This window comes from Pseudophryne corroboree, chromosome 9 (genome assembly GCF_028390025.1).
Source record: "Pseudophryne corroboree isolate aPseCor3 chromosome 9, aPseCor3.hap2, whole genome shotgun sequence".
Classification (NCBI taxonomy): Eukaryota; Metazoa; Chordata; class Amphibia; order Anura; family Myobatrachidae; genus Pseudophryne; species Pseudophryne corroboree.
The window spans coordinates 353,460,056-353,486,132 of NC_086452.1; the positions used below are offsets into that span (position 1 = coordinate 353,460,056).

At 45.0% G+C, this 26,077-nt stretch overlaps 1 protein-coding gene across 2 annotated transcripts in view; it reads left to right on the forward strand.

Moving 5' to 3' along the window:
• The first annotated feature begins 849 nt into the window (after positions 1-849).
• The window catches only part of PFKFB4 (6-phosphofructo-2-kinase/fructose-2,6-biphosphatase 4), a 143,325-nt gene continuing 118,097 nt past the window's right edge, over positions 850-26,077 (forward strand). The window contains exons 1-2 of one of the 2 annotated variants that reach the window (XM_063940687.1): positions 850-1,057; positions 13,852-14,150. In XM_063940687.1, the coding sequence (XP_063796757.1) occupies positions 14,138-14,150 (13 nt within the window). In that variant the 5' untranslated portion in view covers positions 850-1,057; positions 13,852-14,137. The remainder of the gene's footprint in view (positions 1,058-13,851; positions 14,151-26,077) is intronic. The other variant, XM_063940686.1, reaches the window with a different exon arrangement.

Consider the following 26,077-nt stretch of genomic DNA (forward strand, 5'->3'; position numbering starts at 1 on the left):
CATGCAGCCTGAGCTGCTCTTCCGGGACGTAGAGGCCTCTTCAGTATCAAGTGTCATTGCAGCTGCCAAAGTATGCACGCCCAGAAAACACTGTCCAAACGGCCATGACACGCCTGTGTTTGCCCGACCACTCCCCGTTACCATCCCCAAATGCTGATTTCCTGTCACTCACTTTCTGACTAAAATCTCGCTGTGACGACACTCGTGAATCACTTGCTGCACATGCGCATGTGCAGAGTAAAAACATTGATCGCTATGCGTACAGTAGCACCCCTCACCTGAATGATCCCCACTGAGCGCACAATGGGGTACATTTACTAACTTCCAAAAATTAAAAGTGATGTTGCCCATAACAACCAAACCGTTTCTGTCTATCATTATTCTATTACATCCTAGTAAATGACAGAATGTAATTGGTTGCTATGGGCAACATAATCAGTTTTCATTTTTAGAAGCTTTAGTAAATTTCCCCAATGAGTTCAAAACTTACTTGTTATATATGACAGAATAATGGAAAATATTAAAGCAACAACGTTTCTCTACATCAGAACAATGTAACCTACTGTATGTCTCTGCAAGCTCACATAGAACTACAAATCCGTCCAAGCATGCCCTTTCCATTTCCACCACAACAGAGCCACATGTTTCTGGTCTATTGTACTATTACTGACCACTGCAGATGAGGGACATCTCTCACCTCCGGCAGTGCAGGGGTTACTCACATGGCAGTTCCAGGCGAGCCTCCCAGTGTATGTAAACACAACACTGTGCTCTCCTCCTCCTCCTCCCCCCCCCCCCCCCCCCCTGTGTCATCCCGTCCTATTGACGGGCACTCTGGGAGGGACCACACTCCTACATTCCACTGGTGCCCTTGCTGCTGCTGCTGCCCGGGTGTTATATTACTGGCTCGGGTGCTGCACAGGCACACACATGGCAGGCTGGGGCGCGCACACACCGCTTACGGGCATGCAGCTGACAGCGCCACTCTGCTGACACTCGGACCTCAGCGCTGGTACAATGAGGGGCAGCAACAACAGCCACGGGAGGGGGAGGAGAGGTAAGAGACAGCCCATAGGGCTAGCTTATGTGATGTGAATGGAGGGCTTGTGTGGTGGTGGTGGTAGTAGTATGTGTACGTGCTGCAGAGCATGTAGCACACGTGTGTGTGCCTGCCGTGAAGGACTGTGCCCTGGCATGCAGCTGTGCCACAAGCTGTAGGTTGTATATTACCCTGCTGTATGTGTCTCCCTGGCAGTGTAGCACAGGGTGTGCGTGTTGTGGTGTTTATGTGCTGTGTGACACTGCTGTTTTACTGTTTCCTATTGTGTCACCCAGCTGCTGATGCTTCTCTCCATCCCTTACAGCTGTGCTGCTGTGTAATACACTGTCCTGTCCCCACTGACAGCAGTGTGTGTATTGTGGGCTCTGTGTTGTCATACCGCACACCTACACTGCACAGTAAACACAAGAAGAGCCCATCCCTGTTATACTGTATGTTGCCTGTGTGCTATTGTTTACTGATCCAGGTTTATAGTGTCTTATTGCAGGCTCTGAAGTTTTTGGGCAAAATAAATCAATAGAATAACATGTATCGAGTGACAATAACCCCTTTTTCCTGCATTTTCACCGTATTACTTGTGTAATCCCGGCGGACGGGATCCCGGCTGTCAGCATCCCAACCGCAGCATCCCGCCCGGCAGAATGCCAGCAGCGGAGCGAGTGGTACGAGTCCCCTTGCGGGCTCGGTGGCGAGCTGCGCTCACCACAGGGCCTATTCCCACTCTATGGGTGTCGTGGACACCGACAAGTGGAAATAGCCCCTGTGCGCCGGTATTCCGGCGTTGGCATCCAGACTGGCCGGATGCCGACAGCCGGCAAATTGAACGGGTCCCTTTTCACCAATAAAAGGTGTTATGACTGCTTCTCCAACATGTATTAAAAAGACGTCCATGGAGAAATGTCTGCTTTGGTTTCTCTTCATAACATCGCTGCCATTGCCAATACGCTTGCCTTGTAACACGTAGGGGGAGATTTATCAAGTTCAATTCTTGTTATCACTCATTACAAATGTTAAATGGTGCTCCAGCCAATCAGCTCCTGTCATGGGTTTAAAAAATGACAGGAGCTGATTGGCTGGAGCACTTCTTAACATTTGCAATGAGTGATAACAAGACTATAACTTATTGTTAAGCTGCCTCATAGTACCATTTAAAGATGGCAATACTGTATGCTTACTTCAGGTTCAGCCGACGCCTCCAGACATTATTGCGCAGTTCGCTTTATTTGAGATCTCACAAGTTTTCACGATGTCTCGCAGAATGGGCCCATCATGGAGATATTATGGTGGAGATTTATCAATGCTTGGAGACAGATTAAGTGGAGTGACATAAATTGCCAACCAATCAGTTTCTGTCATTTTACAGGAAATGTTTCAAAATGACAGGAGCAGATTTGTTGGTACTTTATTTCTCTCCAATTCATCTCTCTCCAACCTTTGATAAATGTCACGCTATACTTCACATCAGTATATTGCTGATGCGATACAGTCAGATAGAGATCGACAGTGGGGTGAGTTATCCTATCCCCACTCAAGCGACTCTCCCGCTGCGCTAAGACATCCTGCATAGCACATCTTAGGGCAGAGAAAATTACCGCCGGTCACATAACTACATCCGTTAATAGAGCTTCCCCTGTCTACCAACCAGGGGCCTAATTCAGAGTTGATCGCAGCAGCAAATTTGTTAGCAGTTGGGCAAAACCATGTAGACAGCAGGGGAGGGAGGGGTGGGGGGCAGATATAACGTGCAGAGAGAGTCAGATGTGGGTGGGGTGTGTTCAATCTGAAATCTAAATTGCAGTGTAAAAATAAAGCAGCCAGTATTTACCCTGCACAGAAACAAAATAACCCACCCAAATCTAACTCTCTCTGCACATGTTATATCTGCCACCCCTGCAGTGCACATGGTTTTGCCCAACTGCTAACAAACTTGCTGCTGCGATCAACTCTGAATTACCCCCCATGTTGGCTTAGCGTATCTTCTGTGACTTTGCACAGCCCAGAACAGGGTAGGAACGCATGTACGTCCATGTAGATCTGCATGATTCGGTGACGCCTAGAGATGGGATGCAGGTATTCTAATGTAGGTGAGCATAGTAAAGCTACATACACACGGTGCGATTTTCCATGCGATATGGGATCAGTATGATTTCCAGATTGACGGGATCCGGGCGGTCGAAATACTGACGCTGGAATCCCAACAGCCGAAATCCCAACCTCGAGCACAGCATGTCCCCTCATAGGCTTGCCACGCATCGGACCCAGTGGTGACCTTCGGACACCACAAGGTTCTATTTCTCCCCAAGCAGGGTTTCTGGCCGGCGGCCGGGATTCCGACCGTCGGCATTTCAATGGCTGTCGAGATTTCGTGTCGGGATTTCGACCGCCAGGATCCCGTCAGTCGGGAATATAACTGCATACACTTATACACATGAGAAAGCTGTGTTATTTGCAGGTTTTCAGAGGCAAGTCAAAAAGTGGATGATGATGATGATTAACATGGATGTGTAAGGCACTACAAATTTCCACTGGGACGTACATAGCAAAAGATACTAAACAGGGTAAATAAAGTAACAAACATACATGATAATGAAAGTCTCCAGCACTAGTGAAACTGCTTGTGATTGGCTACCTCTGAATGCTCCATTGAAACATATTAGTGCTTTCTTTTGTTGCACGGGCGTATAATATGCCTTTGTGTTCATGTCTAAACAACATTTTTTTCTTCTTTGTCAACGATACAGGGAGTTGTTCTAGCAGTTTTATTAGTTCTCATTAGCAAATGTGTAAACACAAATGGTTTCAAATATGGGCATAATTGGGATATAAGTGTGTGCAACATATACTGCTGGTGAGGAGCCGTGCATATGGGCAGAAATACACTATTTTTTGCTGTGTGACTTTTTCAATAGCGCATTTGCAGCCAACTGTGCAACTCACAGTTATAATATATTATGTACCAATCTATGGTTATGGAACAATGGTTCGACCTGGATTATGTTGACAGTCAATAGATTGACCATTATTGGTCCCCATGGACATAATCGACATGGGAAAAAGGTTGACAAAATGAAAATGTTGACACGGGACAGGTCGACACATTAAATGGTCGACATGAGATTTTTAATGGTTTTTTGTGGTTTTTTTTTGCGTAACATGATCAGGAATCCCAATTAGTGCACCGCGTACACTTGCATGGCTCACTTCACTCGCCATGCTGCGATCAACAGGTTACTGTTCACAATACTAGTCCACGTGAATAGTAAAGTATGAAAAAGGTAAAAAAAATATGTAAATAAGCCGACTTTTTCATGTGTCGACCTGTCTCCCGCTGACCATTTTACTGTGTAGACCTTTTACCATGTCAATTTACTGACTTTCAAATTAAGTACTGTTGACCTACCATCCGGATACCCCAAAATATTTGGCATCACTATATAGATATTACAAAAAATGTATTAATTTATATTTTCGTAAACAACAACCCATGCATATGGTTCTCCCCTGTTGAATGGTCATTGCAAAATGATATTCAAGGTGTATTAAACCTGAAGTTAGTACTCTACATGTCTTGGAATTCTGGAACATGTTTATACATACTACAGTTCTTGTTACTGTTTGTGTTCTAATCTACAAAAGAAATATCGGAGCATTGGTTTGCTTACACTGAGTGGAGTCCTCACAGCATTTGCTGCAGGATAACCATAGAAACGGGTGTTTACTGTCATTTTGAAAATCCCTGATTACTGTAATGAGGATATAATTTACCAGATTACATGAACAAATTATTGCGTGAATACATTTTTCACGCCCCTCTGGTGAGTTCTTGATCATTGTAATGTCACCCCCCACTTCTATTATCCCTTTAGTATAACGTTTGGGTCAACGATAGATAAGAAATCTGAAACACAAGACAGTTTAGAAGGCCACCATTGAAACAAATCTATACCCAAAAGTTTATATAATCCAAAAAAATAAAATTTACTGTTGTCAGTATGACACAGCAGGGTTGCTTTCCTTTTGACTATAGCTATCAACAGCACCACTGCCGCCTACTCAGTTAGTAAATATTGGGGAAATACTTTGCTCACTCTTGCATAAATATATCAATAGTTTATTCATACGGTATTTGATGCCAACATTGGTAACTTGATGCTTTCTTATTTGTTTAAACTTATAAAGCAAATAATTGATTTTACAATCAAGTCCGATCCCTTATCTTTGCTTTTTAGATAGACCCTTATCTCATAAAGGTCTGTTTACGTTACCTCATTTGCTACATTAATTGTTCTGATCACTCATTATATGCTTGCCTAAACAAACTGTAATTTTGCTCTGTGTATTCATTATAAACAAGGTGGGGTAAACACTACAAAAAGTTTGCGTCATAGAAGGAGTCTAAAAAAAAACTTTCAACATTCTGTTATCTAAAGATTTTTCTTTGTTCATAAGAAAAATGACACTACTATAATTTTATATTTATATTCATAGATGCATATTTGAAATAAGTATTGTAGTTCACTTCTGAGTTAAACAGATGGTCTCACTGCGTGTGTGCAAAAGTTATTATTGCTGTAATGTTTGGAAATAGTTAAGAATTAACAGTCTTAAAACTGTCTATGCAAAGGGGGGAATTCAATTAGGGGAGAAGGGGGCAAATTGCTGTTGCCACGGCGTTTAAATGCCGCCAGTGGCAGACAATTTGACCCATTCACCACCCGACTATATGCTGGATTTGCCTCAAAGTGCTTGCAACCCTATGGCGAGCATTTTTGAGCGAGATCCCTGCCGCTGTACTGTGCCGCAGTGTTGGGCGGAGGCCAGCACCAATTGCATCTCCCCCTAAGGCTCTTAAATGTGAAATATAATTAACAGAGTTGCCTCCTATAGTGGCCTATACAGCATCCTTTATGGGCCTGTTACGGGATCCGGTCAGGATGCCAGGTTATAATTAGGCTGTGGGGTAGGGTTAGGTTTAGGCTGGGGGGGGGTTGGTTGGTTAGGTTCAGGTGCCATCGGGGAGGGTTAGGGTTAGGCTGTGGGGGTTTTTTAGGTTTAGGCTGCAGAAAGGGAGGGTTAGGTGGCCATGGGGGGGAAGGTAAGTATGTTTTTGAACTTGGTATAAGAATAACAATTAACGGCGATCCACCTCTAGTCATTTATCAGCTTTAATAAGCGGAGTCTGAGACTGAGAGCTGGTTTTATTAAACATATCACAATTTTAGTTTCCCAGACATGTCCTTCAGGAAGCTGTTTGTGTAACAGGTGTATGAATAATGGAAAGCATTTTTTTTTTTTTATACAGTTTGAAAAGCAAATATACAACATTGGTTACACATTCTCATTCTGCCATTTCTAGAAATGTATTCTAGAGAAGTGTCACAGAACCCTTGTCTGGACCCTTGTGTGTTCTTTGGTGCTTAGTGTTCTTCACCAAATAATGTACAATTGCACATGACTGACATTTCACAGGGCAAGATGTCAGGGTATTCAATTATTCAATCACTTTTCCAGGGGTGGAGATAGTTTTGTTTTGTTTTATTGTTGGTAGAGATGCACATAGGTACAAGACAAACACATTTTGGGATATATCATCGGCGGACAGTGAGCAGCGGTAACTATCTTTCTGTTATGTTGTCATTTACCTTGCTGAGCTACTTGGTAAGTTCCGGTGAAAATCCTCCTTCCTCTAATGCTGCTGCAAAAGTAAGTAGACTGTATGGTCTATTCATGAAGCAGTGAAAGGAGTGGAGAAGTGACCCATTGGAGAAGTTGCCCATGGCAACCAATCAGTGTTGAAGTAACATTTATAAAATGCATTCTATACAATTATACGTAGCAGCAGATTCTGGTTGCCATGGGCAACTCCACTGGCTCACTTCTCCACCCTTTTCACTGCTTCATGAATAGACCCCATAATTAACCTTGTTCAGGCTAGGCTTTGGTTTCATGGCTTAAATTGAGTGGTAAGCGCAGGTAGCTAGGTAAGGTAAGAGCAATATGATTTCTCTAGCGTTAACCCTTACAGATATTGTACTGAGTGCTGAGACTTAAGCTGTCTCCAGATTTTAGCTCACTTAGTAAATAGACCCCTTCGTGGGATCTTTTCATTCTCTGGAAGATTTTGCGGTAAGACTTTTTTCTAGCTATTCCTGGGCTGATTCATATTTATTTACCAACAGCTTTTTAATGTGTATATATATTACGCTGGGCTTTACAGAGAATATTAAGACATTTACCACACTATGGGGCAGATATATTAAACCTGGAGAATATTATTAAGCCTGGATGGTAAGGGAATGGAGTGACATATACATACAGTACACACATACGCTCTCACCCGTGTTTTTTTTGTGCCAATTTTGACTGCAAAATTCAGAAGCATTAAAGCTCCTTAAACATACAATGCCGTTTTATAGGGATATTTATACAATAGGCAGATGCGTCACTAGGGTTGGTGTCACCCGATATGGCAACTTATGGTGTCACCCCCATGGACCTCCTTCCGTATCACACTGTGTGTGTGTGTGTGTGTGTGTGTGTGTGTGTGTGTGTGTGTGTGTGTGTGTTTGTGTGTCTATATATAATCTGGCACTCCAAGCACTTCTTAAAAAGAATTTAAACAAGGAGTGTCGGCCACACAAGTTTCATATATATATATATATATATATATATATATATATATATCTTCGGGAAAGGGGGCATAGCCACTCAAAAGGGGGCATGTCCTTTAGTGTAGTTTACCACACTACATACCCCTTATACACATTATGCACCACAATAGTAGGACCCCTTATACTGGTGCCCCTTTCACATTATACCACAAAGTATGAGCCAAAATTCACATTATAGCACACGGTATGAGCCGAAATTCACATTATAGCACACGGTATGAACCAAAATTCACATTAAAGCACACGGTATGAGCTGAAATTCACATTATAGCACACGGAATGAGCCGAAACGCCCATTATAGCACACGGTAGCCGAAATTAACATTATAGCACACGGTATGAGCCGAAATTCACACTATAGAATACAGTATGAGCCAAAATTCACATTATAGCACATGGTATGAGCCGAAATTCACATTATAGAATACAGTATGAGCCAAAATTCACATTTTAGCACACAGAATGAGCCGAAATTCACATTATACCACATGGAATGAGACAAAATTCAGGGAGAGTGACAGCAAGGACAGGGAGAGTGACAGAGGGACAGGGAAAGTGACAGCAGGGACATAGGGACAGGGAGAGTGACAGCAAAGACATAGGGACAGGGAGAGTGACAGAGGGACAGGGAAAGTGACAGCAGGGACATAGGGACCGGCAGGGCCGGATTAACAATGGGGCGGATGGAGCTGCAGCTCCAGGCCCCCCAATGAAAATAGGCCCACAGGATCCCTCCATTGCAGCCAGTGTTGACAGGAAAAAGAATCCTGTCATCACCAGCAGCTCACTCACCTCCCGATTGTCCAGTTTCCTCCACCCCAAATCGGCTGGCTGAAGTCCCGGCCAGCACAGTGCCTGTCTAAAACTGTCCTCTTACTCTTCCTGACTCTGGCCGAGGCTCCGCCCCCAGACCCGGCCGAGGCTCCGCCCCCGAATCCGATGTGGCACTGACTGGGCTTGCTATATACTTTTTTTTTACCCTGTCTTGTGTGGCTGTAAATGTAATTGGACAGCAGAAGATCAAGGTAGGTGGTGGGGTGGTGTCATAACAATACATATATTGTGTAAGAGAACGGGGGGGCTTAGGCTAAATGATTATATTATAAAGGGGAGAACAGCAAGCTCAAATTATATAAATATATAAAGGGACGCTTGTGGGCATACTGTAAGTTAAATAAACATATTTGGAGGAACAGGGCCACAAGTGTAATTTAAAGGGGGTCAGGAAGCAAAACCGAAATATGTAAGGGGGATGAGGGTACAACGTAATAAATATATATAATGGGGGCAAGTGACACTACAATTAAATACATAATATATCTATATACTGTGCACATACATACATATATACACTACACACACGGATATATATATATAAAAACATTTATATGTGTATATATAACTATGTGTGTGTAGTACTGTACTTACAAACACTGGTTTAGTGCATAAAACCCCACAGTGTGTGCTGTTTATTTCATAACGTTTTGGGGTTGAGACAGGGGAATGTTACCCCGAAAGATCACAAAATAAATAGCGCACCCTGCTGGGTTTTATGCACTAACAGTGCCGCCTATGCCATCGAAGAGTTGTCTATGCAGGCCGAGTACCTGTGAGGAGGGCACCAGAGCCAGATACACGTAAGTCCGGAGTGCCGGGGGAAACTTTTCGTGTGTGTGTGTTGAACCACTTAACTGGCATGGTCAGATTTCATGCAACTGCGCCGTCCCACCCTGTCCCCCCGTTTTTGACGAGGAGATCCGTTCTGCAGATGTGCATAATATAATGTTTAAATATTTTAAAAAATACTTTTTCATCTTTATTAAATAAAATACATAAAAAAAAACAATGTTGTTAACGCTTTTGAAGGGAAAAATCGTCAGTTAAGTGGTTTTTAAATATATATATATATATATATGGAGTAAAAAGGTTCTCATGGGAGCCAATCAGCCTTTAGATTAATAATATTTAACAATATTTAAAAGGTTTTTATTTATACACAAATAAAAGGTACTTGTAACCTAAAAATTCGACATTGATACAATAGTCTAAAAATTCAGTAAAACGATTTCACAATCTTATACATAGACATTTTTAGTTGATATGAGGAATTTATAGTCAGGTAATCACAATCAGAACTTGAAAAGGACGTGTATCCAACCAGATGCTTGTGGTGGTGACTTTTTTGACCCAATACTGCGAAACCCAACGCGTTTCGTCCGTTAGGACTTCATCAGGGGTTTACAATCCGTTTTTGTGAGAAAATAATTTACCACTGGTTAGGACGGGATTAAATTCCTAATGCTACATCCAATCACATGTTCTTTTCAAATGATGTGGTGTCTAAATTGGCTTCATCAAAACAAAAATTTACAATTAAGTTGAAGTCAGATGTTGTGATTTTCCCTAATTTCCTCAAGGAGAGTGAAACCTTATAATTCACCTCTGCTCCAATAAGTATCTCCAAAAAATGGGGTTCTTTTAGAGATCTCCAATCTTGAACCGCACTATTCCTTTTTCACAGGAACTGGCATAACTTCACAGGAACACAGCTACACCTATTGGTAGCTGTGTTCCTGTGAAGTTATGCCACAGGTTTCACTCTCCTTGAGGAAATTAGGGAAAATCACAACATCTGACTTCAACTTAATTGTAAATTTTTGTTTTGATGAAGCCAATTTAGACACCACATCATTTGAAAAGAACATGTGATTGGATGTAGCATTAGGAATTTAATCCCGTCCTAACCAGTGGTAAATTATTTTCTCACAAAAACGGATTGTAAACCCCTGATGAAGTCCTAACGGACGAAACGCGTTGGGTTTCGCAGTATTGGGTCAAAAAAGTCACCACCACAAGCATCTGGTTGGATACACGTCCTTTTCAAGTTCTGATTGTGATTACCTGACTATAAATTCCTCATATCAACTAAAAATGTCTATGTATAAGATTGTGAAATCGTTTTACTGAATTTTTAGACTATTGTATCAATGTCGAATTTTTAGGTTACAAGTACCTTTTATTTGTGTATAAATAAAAACCTTTTAAATATTGTTAAATATTATTAATCTAAAGGCTGATTGGCTCCCATGAGAACCTTTTTACTCCATATCTATCTTTGATACCTTATCTGACAGAGGGTATTTCTTATTGGTTTGAGACTAGTGGTAAAGCGCAGAAAAGGGTTACCTCTTGTTTTGTGATAGATATATATATATATATATGTAACTAGGGTAGTGTGCAACTCTGCTCTGTGGGTGTAACCGACCACATTTCCCCTTGATCCCCTTGTGTGTCTGTCTGTCCTTCTCCCTGAGTCCCACCTGCGGCGTTTAGCTGGTCTCCGTGACAGATACCTGCGCTTGCGGTGGTAGGGGGTGCCGTTTGAGGCGGTGCACCATGTCCGGATCACTAGTCTGGCAGGGGGGGTCCCTGTGATGCCGGCGTTTGTCTAGCTGTCTCAAGGAAGGAGATTTCTGCACTCCGCTGGGTGGGAGTGGATCGCGAGATGCCTCCCTCGTCACGCAGTAATGCTCTGTTTTCTGGCTCCATCCTCCAGCTACATGGCAGCAGGGGGCTAGCTCTGGCGGGCTCTGCATGGTCTGTGGAGAGCTGCGAGCTGGTGTGTTGCTGGCGGGCAGGTGGCGTCCCTGTAATACTTGCGTTTGGCCAGTCTGTCCTCCGGCTCTGAGTCCTGGCCATCGGAAGACTGCAGAGGAGCTGGAGCAAGGGAATGTGTATATCAGGTATACTACAAAGTGCATGGTAGAATGATGAGGAGGAAAGATGATAAGAGAAGGAATAAGAAGAAGGGGCTCTACTGTTGCGAAATGTGTATAAGGGGCTCTGTGGTCTTGCCTAACTTGTATAAGGGAACTACTGTGTAATGTGAATAATGGTGGTCATTCCGAGTTGATCGCTAGCTGCATTTGTTCGCAGCGCAGTGATCAGACTAAAAAACGGCAGTTCTGCGCATGCGTAAGCGGCGCAATGCGCATGCGTGACGTACGGGCACAACGAACGATGCAGTTTTGCACAAGGTTTAGCGATGCATTTCAGTCACACTGGTGGCCGGAGAGTGATTGACATGAAGTGGGCGTTTCTAGGTGTCAACTGACCGTTTTCAGGGAGTGTTCGGAAAAAACGCAGGCGTGCCAGGGAAAACGCAGGCGTGGCTGGGCGATCGCTGGGCGGGTGTGTGATGTCAAAACAGGAACTGAATAGGCTGAAGTGATCGCAAGCACTGAGTAGGTCTGGAGCTACTCAGAAACTGCACAAAAAATGTTTGTAGCCGCTCTGCGATCCTTTCGTTCGCACTTTTGCTAAGCTAAAATACACTCCCAGTGGGAGGCGGCATAGTTTTTGGACTCAGCGCGATCACTGTATATACAGCACTGATCACACCCCCATATCAGTAGTCACACACGTCGTGCTAGTCACACCGTACGCATGTGGTGGCATACAGTAGGCCCTTTACAAATTTCAGCTCCAGGCCCATGAGGTCCTTAATCTGGCACTGGGGACAGGGAGAGTGACAGCAAAGACATAGGGACAGGGAGAGTGACAGAGAGAGGACCAGCAAGGGCATACAGTAGGGACTAGGGAGAGAGAAGGGCAGCAGGGTAAGATTACCTATTTAGCAGCCGGAGCGGAGGATGATGTGGTCTGCAGTGCACGAGGAGGCTGTGGTCGGCAGGGGGCGGAGGAGGCTATGGGCAGAGAAGGACTGAGGGTGGCTGAGGAGGCTGATGGTGGCGGCTGCGCAGCGGAGGAGGCAGAGGGCGGCAGCGGTGCAACGGAGGAGGCTGTGGTCGGCGGCCTTTGGTGGTGCGGCACTGACTCCTATGACCCGGCGCTACTATTTCCAATCTGCTGCGGACCGGCAGCCAATGACTGGTTGCTGGTCCGCGGCAGATTGGATAGGAGTAATAGGAAATGTTTGGTTACACAACAAAGTTGCATTATTTGAGGCAAGAACACACGGACTGACTACTAATACAAGAGTGCCGAACCAGCTGCTCACGACACACACATATATATCTCTCTATACACACACACATGTACATACACAATGCATACACACACACACACACACACACACACACACACACACACACACACACACACACACACACACACACACACACACACACATCATCGCCCTCCCCCCTTCCCCCTCATCATACTTTTCATGGCGACTGGAATGGCTGGCTCCCACTGTAAAGGATATAAGGTTGCTCCCAGGCTGCTCTTTTGCTCCAGCACATCCTGAGTCTGTCTCCACAGCTCCTGTCCCTCCTCCCAGGCAGCATTCAGCACGCACCAGCAAGGAGAGAGGCAGCTGCTGCGGAGAGGGGAGGGTGGCCCCTCCTCCCCTCTCCCCCTGGCTGGGACACTGACTGGCGGCGGGGGCAGCGCTGACGGCGGCAATACAGTGAGTCAGTGTGACTCAATGTAATGCCGGCGGCTGTGGGCTCCTTGACAGCGGCGGGCTTTGGTGCAATGCACCGCTGCTAGTTCCGCCGCTCTGTCTCGCCTCTCACGTTAATTTAATGGGATGCGGGTGCGCGGCTCTATTTGGTGTCACCCCATTGCGTTGTGTGCTGAGCGGGAGGAGAGATGTGTGCTGAGCGGTCTGTGCTAGATCGCTCAGCACACATCTCCCCGTGTGTACCCCACTTATGGCCCAGATTTCTAGTCTGCTCTAACTGCTGTGTTTGGAAAAAGACAGTTAGGAGCTGATTGGTTGGTACTTTATCACTCTGCAGTTTATCACTCCCCAAGGCTTGATAAATCTGAGCTTGAAAAATGACAGTTAGGAGCTGAGTGGCTGGTGCGTTATCACCTTCCACTTTATAATTTCTTCAAGCTTAATACATCTGCATCTATGGGGCTTACGTATCAAGGCTTAGAGAGAGATAAAGAGAGAAATAAAGCACCAGCCAACCAGCTTCTGCCTTATATTTTACAAGCTGTATTTTGAATATGTTAGTTAGGAGCTGATTAATTGGTATTTAATCTCTCACAATTTTATCTATGCCAATCTTTGATAAATACCTCCCTTGGTTTCTGACAGTTTGGAGTGGTCTGTTTTCAGTTGTTAAAGACTATTTTTTTTTCTAGGACACTGAGGTGTATCCCTTTCTCCAACCAGCAAACAGGAAATCCCATAAGTTCAGTGAAAAGAAAAGCAACTAATGTATCCTGTATTCCTCTATGGAGAAAATCGGGTCATCAAACTGACCCTTGTTGTGAGAGTCCATGATTGCTGCATGCAGTTAATATTTTCGATGAGGCAGCAAAGAGGCGGAGTAGGAAGAGAAATACGTGTTCTTAGGAAGAAGCCTACAGATTTGGGGATGAGTCATGTGTAGATGAACGGAGTTCTGGTGACCTACGTGCAGTGTCTATGGCAACAAGTTGTGAGCATGGGATCACTTTAGGACCTACAATTCAAAGCAGCACATTCTTGTTTCTTGTAGCAGTCTTTGTTTTGTAATAACGCATTTGTATATTTACACTGGTCATACCAATGATATAATTTTCTCCCTAGTGTCAAATATCAGCCCCCCTCTGGTAATTAGGTAGCATTTGTCTGGTCCAAAAATAGCATAAATTCCTTACATTATTAGCCTCTGCCCTGGCTGGTTGTTTCATGAGTTTGATGCACAACTGTCTGGAGTCAAAACTGCTGTCTCCTAAGGGTAAATTAGAGAAACACACAAAAACGTTCCTTATTGTACACTAGTTTACAATTCCGGGTTCTGTCCCAGCAGTGTTGTTGCACTTGCGTGCCACTCTGAGAGCCAGATGAAGAAGCTCACCTGTACTGTTCACACTGGTACACCCTCACAACTACCCCAATATCCGCTAGCTATCACCTGCTAAATTCATGTGATCCCTGTCTGCTAAATACGACCAATGATTTGCTTACGAATGACTGCTTGATAATGCTGATGTTGTTTTATGTTCATTTTGCCAACAGTGCGGTAAATTTACTAAGATGGGAGTTCTATTTAAGATGGGATGTTGCCCATAGCAACCAATCAGAGTCTACTTCTCATTTATCTAGCACCTTCTAGAAGATAATACATGGAATCTGATGGGTTGCTATAGACAACATCGCATCTTAAATAGAACTCCCATCTTAGTAAATTTATCCCAGTGTGGCAGTTCCTATTCGTATAGGAATGTTCATCAAAAGCTGAAGTATTCACTGCCGGGGCTTCTCCCTTTTTTATTAAAGATTTCCTGTTGGTGGTTGACCATACCGGATAAGCTAATCAGTTTCCCATGATTTTCACTCATCTTCCCAGGAAAATGTTATTGGTACATAGGGGACATATAGGAGCGTCTCTATCACTGTGATTAGCCATCCATATCATAGTTTATTAGTACAGGTTGAGTATCCCATATCCAAATATTCCGAAATACGGAATATTCCAAAATACAGACTTTTTTGAGTGAGAGTGAGATAGTGAAACCTTTGTTTTTTGATGGCTCAATGTACACAAACTTTGTTTAATACACAAAGTTATAAAAAATATTGTATTAAATTACGTTCAGGCTGTGTTGTATAAGGTGTATATGAAACATAAATGAATTGTGTGAATGTAGACACATTTTGTTTAATGCACAAAGTTATCAAAAATATTGGCTAAAATGACCTTCAGGCTGTGTTTATAAGGTGTATATGTAACATAAATTAATTCTGTGCTTAGATTTAGGTCCCATCACCATGATATCTCATTATGGTATGCAATTATTCCAAAATACGGAAAAATCCGATATCCAAAATACCTCTGGTCCCAAGCATTTTGGATAAGGGATACTCAACCTGTAAACAGACCTCACAGTATTAAACTCTTATATGCAGAGTAATGTGACCATGCACAATGATGTATAGTAATGATGTTCTGTAGAACATCTCTAGATTTAATGCTGCGTTACCACCTTAAAATTGACTCACCTGCTCCCTCCCCTCTTCTGATTCTCAATGCCAGCCCCAAGTTATATAAGCTATATATGCTACAAGACAACCAATACTCTGCAGGTATTCAACTGGTTAATAAAGCTTCTAGTCGGGGTGGATATTTCAGTGTATAATAGCCTGGACTCCTGCCAGCAACGATCTTTGTGACCTTTCCCCTAATTCCATGTAATAACAGCTCTTAAAAGATGACAGCAGCTCTTCACTTGCAGGTTCCAGCACTTCTGAAATAAGACAGCTGACTGGCTGGCCGTCATGTCCTGGTGACCTTGAAGGAACTGTTATATATTATACTACAGACTGCAGTGCAGTTATTATATGAACAGGATAAGAAATAACTGGGTACTCATATTAGCACATAACCAAGCGTTACTGGTCAGTTGATGTATATAATGTGTATTTGTCTATATTTGTCCATCACACACATATTTCTTGCGGTTTGACTGCAGTCATACCCTGGAAATAGTATCAGTAAGTGAATGATTGATTCATGTTTCTGTTTGGACATAAATATAAATAATGAAGAAGTAGCAGCTGCTCAAAGTGGATGCTATGAGACGTCTAATTATCTGCACTACTCTATCCAGTTAGTATACGTTTTTTATTATCTTTATTCAGGGTGGATTGAGAATCTAATTTTTCCTGGAATACAATTCTGAAAATGGACACGTATTCAAGATCAAATCAACTGTAGCTTAAAATGGGCCCAACATAAACGTATGTGGGAATAGCAAACCATTACTAGCCACAGCGGTGGTAAGCAAGGCCATTGCGCCATTATAGGCAAATTCATTATATACTAAGGAGCCTGTAGGTGGCGATAAACAAGTAGCTGAAGCAATGCACTGGTAGATTCAGCAAACCAGTTGCCAGAGTCAGTATACCAGTGGGTGGAGCACCCTCATTAGTAAAGTGTGTGTACCAGTTAATTTAGTGGGAGTGAGTTTCTCAGATTAGCATTGAAGTGATAATTAAATCTGGGCTAGTCCCGGCTGTTGTCCTGAAGCCCAATCCACATAAAATAGATAATTTTTACTACGATTGAGAGCATTTCAATGGCCACCATACAATATAGGAGCATCCTAGTGACCAATATACAGAGTGCATCCTAGTAACCACCATATGGTACAGATAGCAATCGAGAGACTTACAAGGAGCATAGTGAAGGCCATACAGCAGGGGTGGCCAGACTTTTGGAGTCGGCGATCTACTTTGAAAGCTGAAAAGCTTTTGTGATCTACCTAGGTGGGATAATAGCCAAAAAAGGGGGCGTGAGTGTAATGACTGTCTCGCACGAAATAACACATTGGCCCCCACAGGTAAAAACCTCAAACACATATGCCCCCACAGTGCCAGATACACATACACATATGCCCCCAAAGTGCCATGTGCCCACAGTGCCAGATATCCCCCCACAGTGCCAGATATGACCCAACAGTGCCAGATACAGATATGACCCCACAGTGCCAGATACAGATATGCCCCCACAGTGCCAGATATGCCCCCACAGTGCCACATATGCCCCCACAGTGCCAGATACAGATATGACCCCACAGTGCCATGCCCCCATAGTGCCAGATATGCCCCCACAGTGCCAGATATGACCCCACAGTGCCAGATACAGATATGCCCCCACAGTGCCAGATATGCCCCCACAGTGCCAGATATGACCCCACAGTGCCAGATGCAGATATGCCCCCACAGTGCCATGTGCCAGATATGCCCCCACAGTGCCAGATACAGATATGCCCCCACAGTGCCAGATATGCCCCCACAGTGCCAGATATGACCCCACAGTGCCAGATACAGATATGACCCCACAGTGCCAGATACAGATATGCCCCCACTGTGCCTTGTGCCCACAGTGGCAGATATGCCCCCATAGTACTGCTCACCGTTTTGCTGTGTGTGGAGAGCGCAGTGCGCGCTTCTCCTGCCTGCAACCCTGCCTCTCAGTCTGGTCTCCGGCGGTGACGGCAGCATGTATAACTCAAATCAGGCGCCGGTCCACGAGCTCTCATTGGCTAATGAACCGGCACCTGATTTGATCTATACACTCCGCCGTCACTGCCGGAGACCAGACTGAGGAGCAGGGCGGCAGGCAGAAGAGGCGTGCGCTGCGCTCTCCTCGCCTCGGGTGGATGGGCGGCGGATCGCGATCGACTGTTTGGCCACCCCTGCCATACAGTATAGGGAGCATCACAGTGACCACCATAGAGTATAGTGCGCATGCTAATTATGGCTATACAATATAGCAGAGATGCCCAACAAGTCTATCTGGTTGATCGCAGGATGCTGTGAGGTAGAAAAGGACAGTCTACAATCGACTTGCAACAATATATTCAATACAGTGTTTGAATACCCTTGTGTCATGATAAATAGTTTGTAGACTCGCTTGCTCGCTGCTTGATACTTCGCAGACAGTGGCAGAATACAGAGAGGAGCCATCCAACGTGGTAAGCAGTACTGAGAGCCCACCAAACACATTTTGGGCACTATGGGATAAATGTAATAGGGTGCAAGAAGCCAGAGGTGACTTTATGTGAGAATGCCCATTTTTTTAAAATGATTGCGGAATTAAAACTACAGGCATTCTCACACAAACTCCTGCACCCCCGGCTTCTCACACCCTACATTTACCCCCATGTGTTTGATTATGTGGGGTTAAGGACCCGGGGCAAGGGTGACCCGAGTCCCGTTTACAGCATAGGAAGAGCCGCATCCCCGCCACATGGAGATGATGTCATCTTCAAGTGCAGGTAGAACAATTAACACTGCACCCATGTGCAGTGTAAACAGGGACAACCTGGGAATAACCCGTGGTGTGAATGCGGTTAGTGCTGGGTTTGACCGTGTTCCAAATCCTGGGTCGGACCTGGGATTTTAGTGTGAAAGGGGTAGAAGTGTTAAAAAGAAGTGGAGTCTGTGCTGTGTAAATAGAATAAGAATAGATAAGACATACTGTAAATAGAGAGTGCCCTATAAAATCTTTAATAAGCACCTGTTTTCCTTATTCAGCACATTTATTATTTGGGAAAAAAACCTTGAATGGAATTGAAACAAGTGATTTTCATCCCATTGGTAAAGCTGCCCTATTTTATAGCATCATGATAAAGGTTCAGCAAATTACTAGTAGCCACTCACTGATAGCACATAGGGACATATGGGGCCGGATGTAATTGTGCCCGAGATCGCTCAAGGTGCGGGTTGCCAGCCGATCTCGGATGTTTTTTTTAAAGGGGCAATCACTTACAAGAAACCATACCTTGTAAGAGATTGCCCCTTAAAAAAACAAAAACGTCCAATATTGGCTGGCATCTCGCACCTCCGGGCGTCATTACACCCAGCCCTAGGTCTGTATATAGATATCTTCCATACCTTCAGGAACTGTAGATGAAAGTGGTAATTATTCTAAGATCATTTAAAGACAGTTTAACTCCACTTTCTGTTACCTATACTATAGAGTCCCTCAAAGCCTCCAAACATATTCATATGATTGCTTAATTCTGGATTTAAAATGATCAATAAAACAGCTTCAAAGAAAAGGGTCACATTTTATTGTATAAATGGTAGACTGGTATATTCAGATAGGTTCAACGTGTATAAATGGGATGTAGTTAATATCCTGGCTGTCGGGATCCCGACACTGGAAACCTGACAGCCAATTATGGCAACATCCTTGCCAGGGCTATTCCCAGTCGTGGACGTCCATGACACCCATAGAGTGGAAATAAAACCTGTGGAGAGCGCAGCGAGCCACCGAGCCTGCATAGGGGGGACTCGTAGCGTTTGCCCTGCTGCTGGCATTCTGGTGGGCGGAATGCCGCTATCGGAATATTAACAGCCGGTATCCCGTCTGCCTGGATTTAATATCCAAACCGTGAAAATTCTAAATGTTTCTACACAAAACTTAAAATGCCCAAATGGACTGGAAATATGATGCTTGAAGGTTACACTAAAGGCCAGTATACACTAGATGACCCCCGCCGTTGCTGATATTGATGGCGACGGGGTGCGGCATTGGCAAGTGCATACACTCTTGCCGATGCCGGCGGGGAAGGGAGCGGCAGCAAAGGGAATGACGCCCATGCTGCATCTGCAGCATGGCTGTCATTAACGAGGCCCTCCCTCGTCTGTACATGTTTAGACGAGGGAGGGAGTCGTTAACGATGTGCGGGAGCGTGCATCGTTAACGACACTGAGTGTATATACTGGACGAGAAAGTAAATGATCTCGTTAAGCTTGGCCCTACTGAGCGAGATCTTTTACTTTCTCGTCTTGTGTGTATGGGCCTTAAGAAAATGGTGTCTTCCCCAAGCTGCATAAAGCACTCTCCTGTGTATACAATATATATCTTATGATTTCCTAACGGTTCCACTCACAAAGCAACAAAAGAAAACTAGTTTAGGCAAGTCTGTTGTGCATAATATCGCCTCAGGAAGTTAGCAAACATCAGAAAGTCTTGTACATTGAGGTTCCACATTTATTACATACGGCTGTGTTTGTTACTTGTAGCTCTTTGTAATACAGGTTGAGTATCCCTTATCCAAAATGCTTGGGACCAGAGGTATTTTGGATATCGGATTTTTCCGTATTTTGGAATAATTGCATACCATAATGAGATATCATGGTGATGGGACCTAAATCTAAGCACAGAATGCATTTTTCTCTATCGTCCTAGTGGATGCTGGGGTTCCTGAAAGGACCATGGGGAATAGCGGCTCCGCAGGAGACAGGGCACAAAAAGTAAAGCTTTACGATCAGGTGGTGTGTACTGGCTCCTCCCCCTATGACCCTCCTCCAAGCCTCAGTTAGATTTTTGTGCCCGGCCGAGAAGGGTGCAATCTAGGTGGCTCTCCTAAAGAGCTGCTTAGAAAAGTTTAGCTTAGGTTTTTTATTTTACAGTGAGTCCTGCTGGCAACAGGATCACTGCAACGAGGGACTTAGGGGAGAAGAAGTGAACTCACCTGCGTGCAGGATGGATTGGCTTCTTGGCTACTGGACATCAGCTCCAGAGGGACGATCACAGGTACAGCCTGGATGGTCACCGGAGCCTTGCCGCCGGCCCCCTTGCAGATGCTGAAGTAAGAAGAGGTCCAGAATCGGCGGCAGAAGACTCCTCAGTCTTCTAAAGGTAGCGCACAGCACTGCAGCTGTGCGCCATTTTCCTCTCAGCACACTTCACACGGCAGTCACTGAGGGTGCAGGGCGCTGGGAGGGGGGCGCCCTGGGAGGCAAATGAAAACCTATTTTGGCTAAAAATACCTCACATATAGCCTCCGGAGGCTATATGGAGATATTTAACCCCTGCCAGAATCCGTTAAGAGCGGGAGACGAGGCCGCCGAAAAAGGGGCGGGGCCTATCTCCTCAGCACACAGCGCCATTTTCCCTCACAGAAAGGCTGGAGGGAAGGCTCCCAGGCTCTCCCCTGCACTGCACTACAGAAACAGGGTTAAAACAGAGAGGGGGGGCACTAATTTGGCGTTAGAAATATATAAAAAAGATGCTATAAGGGAAAACACTTATATAAGGTTGTCCCTATATAATTATAGCGTTTTTGGTGTGTGCTGGCAAACTCTCCCTCTGTCTCTCCAAAGGGCTAGTGGGTCCTGTCCTCTATCAGAGCATTCCCTGTGTGTGTGCTGTGTGTCGGTACGTGTGTGTCGACATGTATGAGGACGATGTTGGTGAGGAGGCGGAGCAATTGCCTGTAATGGTGATGTCACTCTCTAGGGAGTCGACACCGGAATGGATGGCTTATTTAGGGAATTACGTGATAATGTCAACACGCTGCAAGGTCGGTTGACGACATGAGACGGCCGACAAACAATTAGTACCGGTCCAGACGTCTCAAAAACACCGTCAGGGGTTTTAAAACGCCCGTTTACTTTAGTCGGTCGACACAGACACAGACAGGGACACTGAATCCAGTGTCGACGGTGAATAAACAAACGTATTCCTTATTAGGGCCACACGTTAAAGGCAATGAAGGAGGTGTTACATATTCCTGATACTACAAGTACCACAAAAGAGGGTATTATGTGGGATGTGAAAAAACTACCGTAGTTTTTCCTGAATCAGATAAATTAAATAAAGTGTGTGATGATGCGTGGGTTCCCCCCGATAGAAAATTATGGGCGGTATACCCTTTCCCGCCAGAAGTTAGGGCGCGTTGGGAAACACCCCTTAGGGTGGCTAAGGCGCTCACACGCTTATCAAAACAAGTGGCGGTACCGTCTATAGATAGGGCCGTCCTCAAGGACCAGCTGACAGGAGGCTGAAAAATATCATAAAAAGTATATACACACATACTGGTGTTATACTGCGACCAGCGATCGCCTCAGCCTGGATGTGCAGAGCTGGGGTGGCTTGGTCGGATTCCCTGACTAAAAATATTGATACCCTTGACAGGGACAGTATTTTATTGACTATAGAGCATTTAAAGGATGCATTTCTATATATGCGAGATGCACAGAGGGATATTTGCACTCTGGCATCAAGAGTAAATGCGATGTCCATATCTGCCAGAAGATGTTATGGACACGACAGTGGTCAGGTGATGCAGATTCCAAACGGCACAAAGGTGTATTGCCGTATAAAGGAAGAGGAGTTATTTGGGGTCGGTCCATCGGACCTGGTGGCCACGGCAACTGCTGGAAAATCCACCGTTTTTACCCTAAGTCACATCTCTGCAGAAAAAGACACCGTCTTTTCAGCCTCAGTCCTTTCGTCCCTATAAGATCATATCTGCCCAGGGATAGAGGAAAGGGAAGAAGACTGCAGCAGGCAGCCCATTCCCAGGAACAGAAACGTTCCACCGCTTCTGACAAGTTCTCAGCATGGCGCTGAGACCGTACAGGACCCCTGGATCCTACAAGTAGTATCCCAGGGGTACAGATTGGAATGTCGAGACGTTTCCCCTTCGCAGGCTCCTGAAGTCTGCTTTACCAAGGTCTCCCTCCGACAAGGAGGCAGTATGGGGAAAAATTCACAAGCTGTATTCCCAGCAGGTGATAATTAAATTACCCCTCCTACTACAAGAAAAGGGGTATTATTCCACACTATATTGTGGTACTGAAGCCAGAAGGCTAGGTGAGACTTATTCTAAAAAAAAAAATTTTTGAACACTTACAAAGGTTCAAATCAAGATGGAGTCACTCAGAGCAGTGATAACGAACCAGGAAGAAGGGGACTATATAGTGTCCCGGGACATCAGGGATGCTTACCTCTATGTCCCAAATTTGCCCTTCTCACTAAGGGTACCTCAGGTTCGTGGTGCAGAACTGTCACTATCAGTTTCAGACGCTGCCGTTTGGATTGTCCACGGCACCCCGGGTCTTTACCAAGGTAATGGCCGAAATGATGATTCTTCTTCGAAGAAAAGGCGTCTTAATTATCCCTTACTTGGACGATCTCCTGATAAGGGCATAGTCCAGGGAACAGTTGGAGGTCGGAGTAGCACTATCTCGGATACTGCTACAACAGCACGGGTGGATTCTAAATATTCCAAAATCGCAGCTGATCCCGACGACACGTCTGCTGTGCCTAGGGATGATTCTGGACACAGTCCAGAAAAAGGTGTTTCTCCCGGAAGAGAAAGCCAGGGAGTTATCCGAGCTTGTCAGGAACCTCCTAAAAACAGTGCATCATTGCACAAGGGTCCTGGTAAAAATGGTGGCTTCCTACGAAGCAATTCCATTCGGCAGATTTCACGCAAGAACTTTTCAGTGGGATCTGCTGGACAAATGGTCCGGATCGCATCTTCAGATGCATCAGCGGATAACCCTATATCCAAGGACAAGGGTGTCTCTCCTGTGGTGGTTATAGAGTGCTCATCTTCTAGAGGGCCGCAGATTCGGCATTCAGGATTGGATGCTGGTGACCACGGAGCCCAGCCCGAGAGGCTGGGGAGCAGTCACACAAGGAAAAAATTTCCAGGGAGTGTGATCAAGTCTGGAGACTTTTCTCCACATAAATATACTGGAGCTAAGGGTAAATTTATAATGCTCTAAGCTTAGCAAGACCTCTGCTTCAAGGTCAGCCGGTATTGATCCAGTGGGAAAAACATCACGGCAGTCGCCCACGTAAACAGACAGGGCGACACAAGAAGCAGGAGGGCAATGGCAAAAACTGCAAGGACTTTTCGCTGGGCGGAAAATCATGTGATAGCACTGTCAGCAGTGTTTCATCCCGGGAATGGAAACTGGGAAGCAGACTTCCTCAGCAGGCACGACCTCCACCCGGGAGAGTGGAAACTTCATCGGGAAGTTTTTTCCACATGATTGTAAACCGTTGGGAAATACCAAAGGTGGACATGATGGCGTCCCGTCTGAACAAAAAACGGGACAGGTATTGCGCCTGGTCAAGAGACCCTCAGGCAATAGCTGTGGACGTTCTGGTAACACCGTGGGTGTACCAGTCGGTGTATGTGTTCCCTCCTCTGCTTCTCATACCTAAGGTGCTGAGAATTATAAGACGTAGAGGAGTAAGAACTATACTCATGGCTCCGGATTGGCCAAGAAGGACTTGGTACCCGGAACTTCAAGAGATGCTTACAGAGGTCTTATGGCCTCTGCTGCTAAGAAGGGATTTGCTTCAGCAAGTACCATGTCTGTTCCAAGACTTACCGCAGCTGCGTTTGTCGGCATGGCGGTGGAACGCCGGATCCTAAGGGAAAAAGGCATTCCGGAAGAGGTCATTCCTACCCTGGTCAAAGCCAGAAAGGAGGTGACCGCACAACATTATCACCACATGTGGCGAAAATATGTTGCGTGGTGTGAGGCCAGGATGGCCCCACAAAGAAATTTCAACTCGGTCGTTTCCTGCATTTCCTGCAAACAGGAGTGTCTATGGGCCGCAAATTGGGGTCCATTAAGGTTCAAATTTCGGCCCTGTCGATTTTCTTCCAGAAAGAATTGGCTTCAGTTCCTGAAGTCCAGAAGTTTGTCAAGGGAGTATTGCATATACAACCCCCTTTTGTGCCTCCAGTGGCACTGTGGGATCTCAACGTAGTTCTGGGATTCCTCAAATCACATTGGTTTAAAACCAGTCAAATCTGTGGATTTGAAGCATCTCACATGAAAAGTGACCATGCTCTTGGCCCTGGCCTGGACCAGGCGAGTGTCAAATTGGTGTTTTTTTCTCAAAAAAGCCCATATCTGTTTGTCCATTCGGACAGGGCAGAGCTGCGGACTCGTCCCCAGTTCTCTCCCTAAGGTGGTGTCAGTGTTTCACCTGAACCAGCTTATTGTGGTGCCTTGCACCTACTAGGGACTTGGAGGACTCCAAGTTGCTAGATGTTGTCAGGGCCCTGAAAATATGTTCCAGGACGGCTGGAGTCAGGAAAACTGACTTGCTGTTATCCTGTATGCACCCAACAAACTGGGTGCTCTTGCTTCTAAGCAGACTTTTGCTAGTTGGATGTGTAATACAATTCAGCTTGCACATTCTGTGGCAGGCCTGCCACAGCCAAAATATGTAAATGCCCATTCCACAAGGAAGGTGGGCTCATCTTGGGCGGCTGCCCGAGGGGTCTCGGCTTTACAACTTTGCCGAGCGGTTATTTAGTCAGGGGCAAACACGTTTGTAAAATCCTACAAATTTGATACCCTGGCTAAGGAGGACCTGGAGTTCTCTCATTCGGTGCTGCAGAGTCATCCGCACTCTCCCGCCCGTTTGGGAGCTTTGGTATTATCCCCATGGTCCTTTCAGGAACCCCAGCATCCACTAGGACGATAGAGAAAATAAGAATTTACTTACCGATAATTCTATTTCTCGGAGTCCGTAGTGGATGCTGGGCGCCCATCCCAAGTGCGGATTGTCTGCAATACTTGTACATAGTTACAAAAATCGGGTTATTATTGTTGTGAGCCATATTTTCAGAGGCTCCGCTGTTATCATACTGTTAACTGGGTTCAGATCACAGGTTGTACAGTGTGATTGGTGTGGCTGGTATGAGTCTTACCCGGGATTCAAAATCCTTCCTTATTGTGTACGCTCGTCCGGGCACAGTACCTAACTGAGGCTTGGAGGAGGGTCATAGGGGGAGGAGCCAGTACACACCACCTGATCGTAAAGCTTTACTTTTTGTGCCCTGTCTCCTGCGGAGCCGCTATTCCCCATGGTCCTTTCAGGAACCCCAGCATCCACTACGGACTCCGAGAAATAGAATTATCGGTAAGTAAATTCTTATTATGTTACATATACACCTTATACACTCAGCTTGAAGGTGATTTTAGCCAATATTTGTTATAACTGTGCATTAAACAAAGTGTGTGTACATTCACACAATTCATTTATTTCTCTAACGTCCTAGTGGATGCTGGGAACTCCGTAAGGACCATGGGGAATAGCGGGCT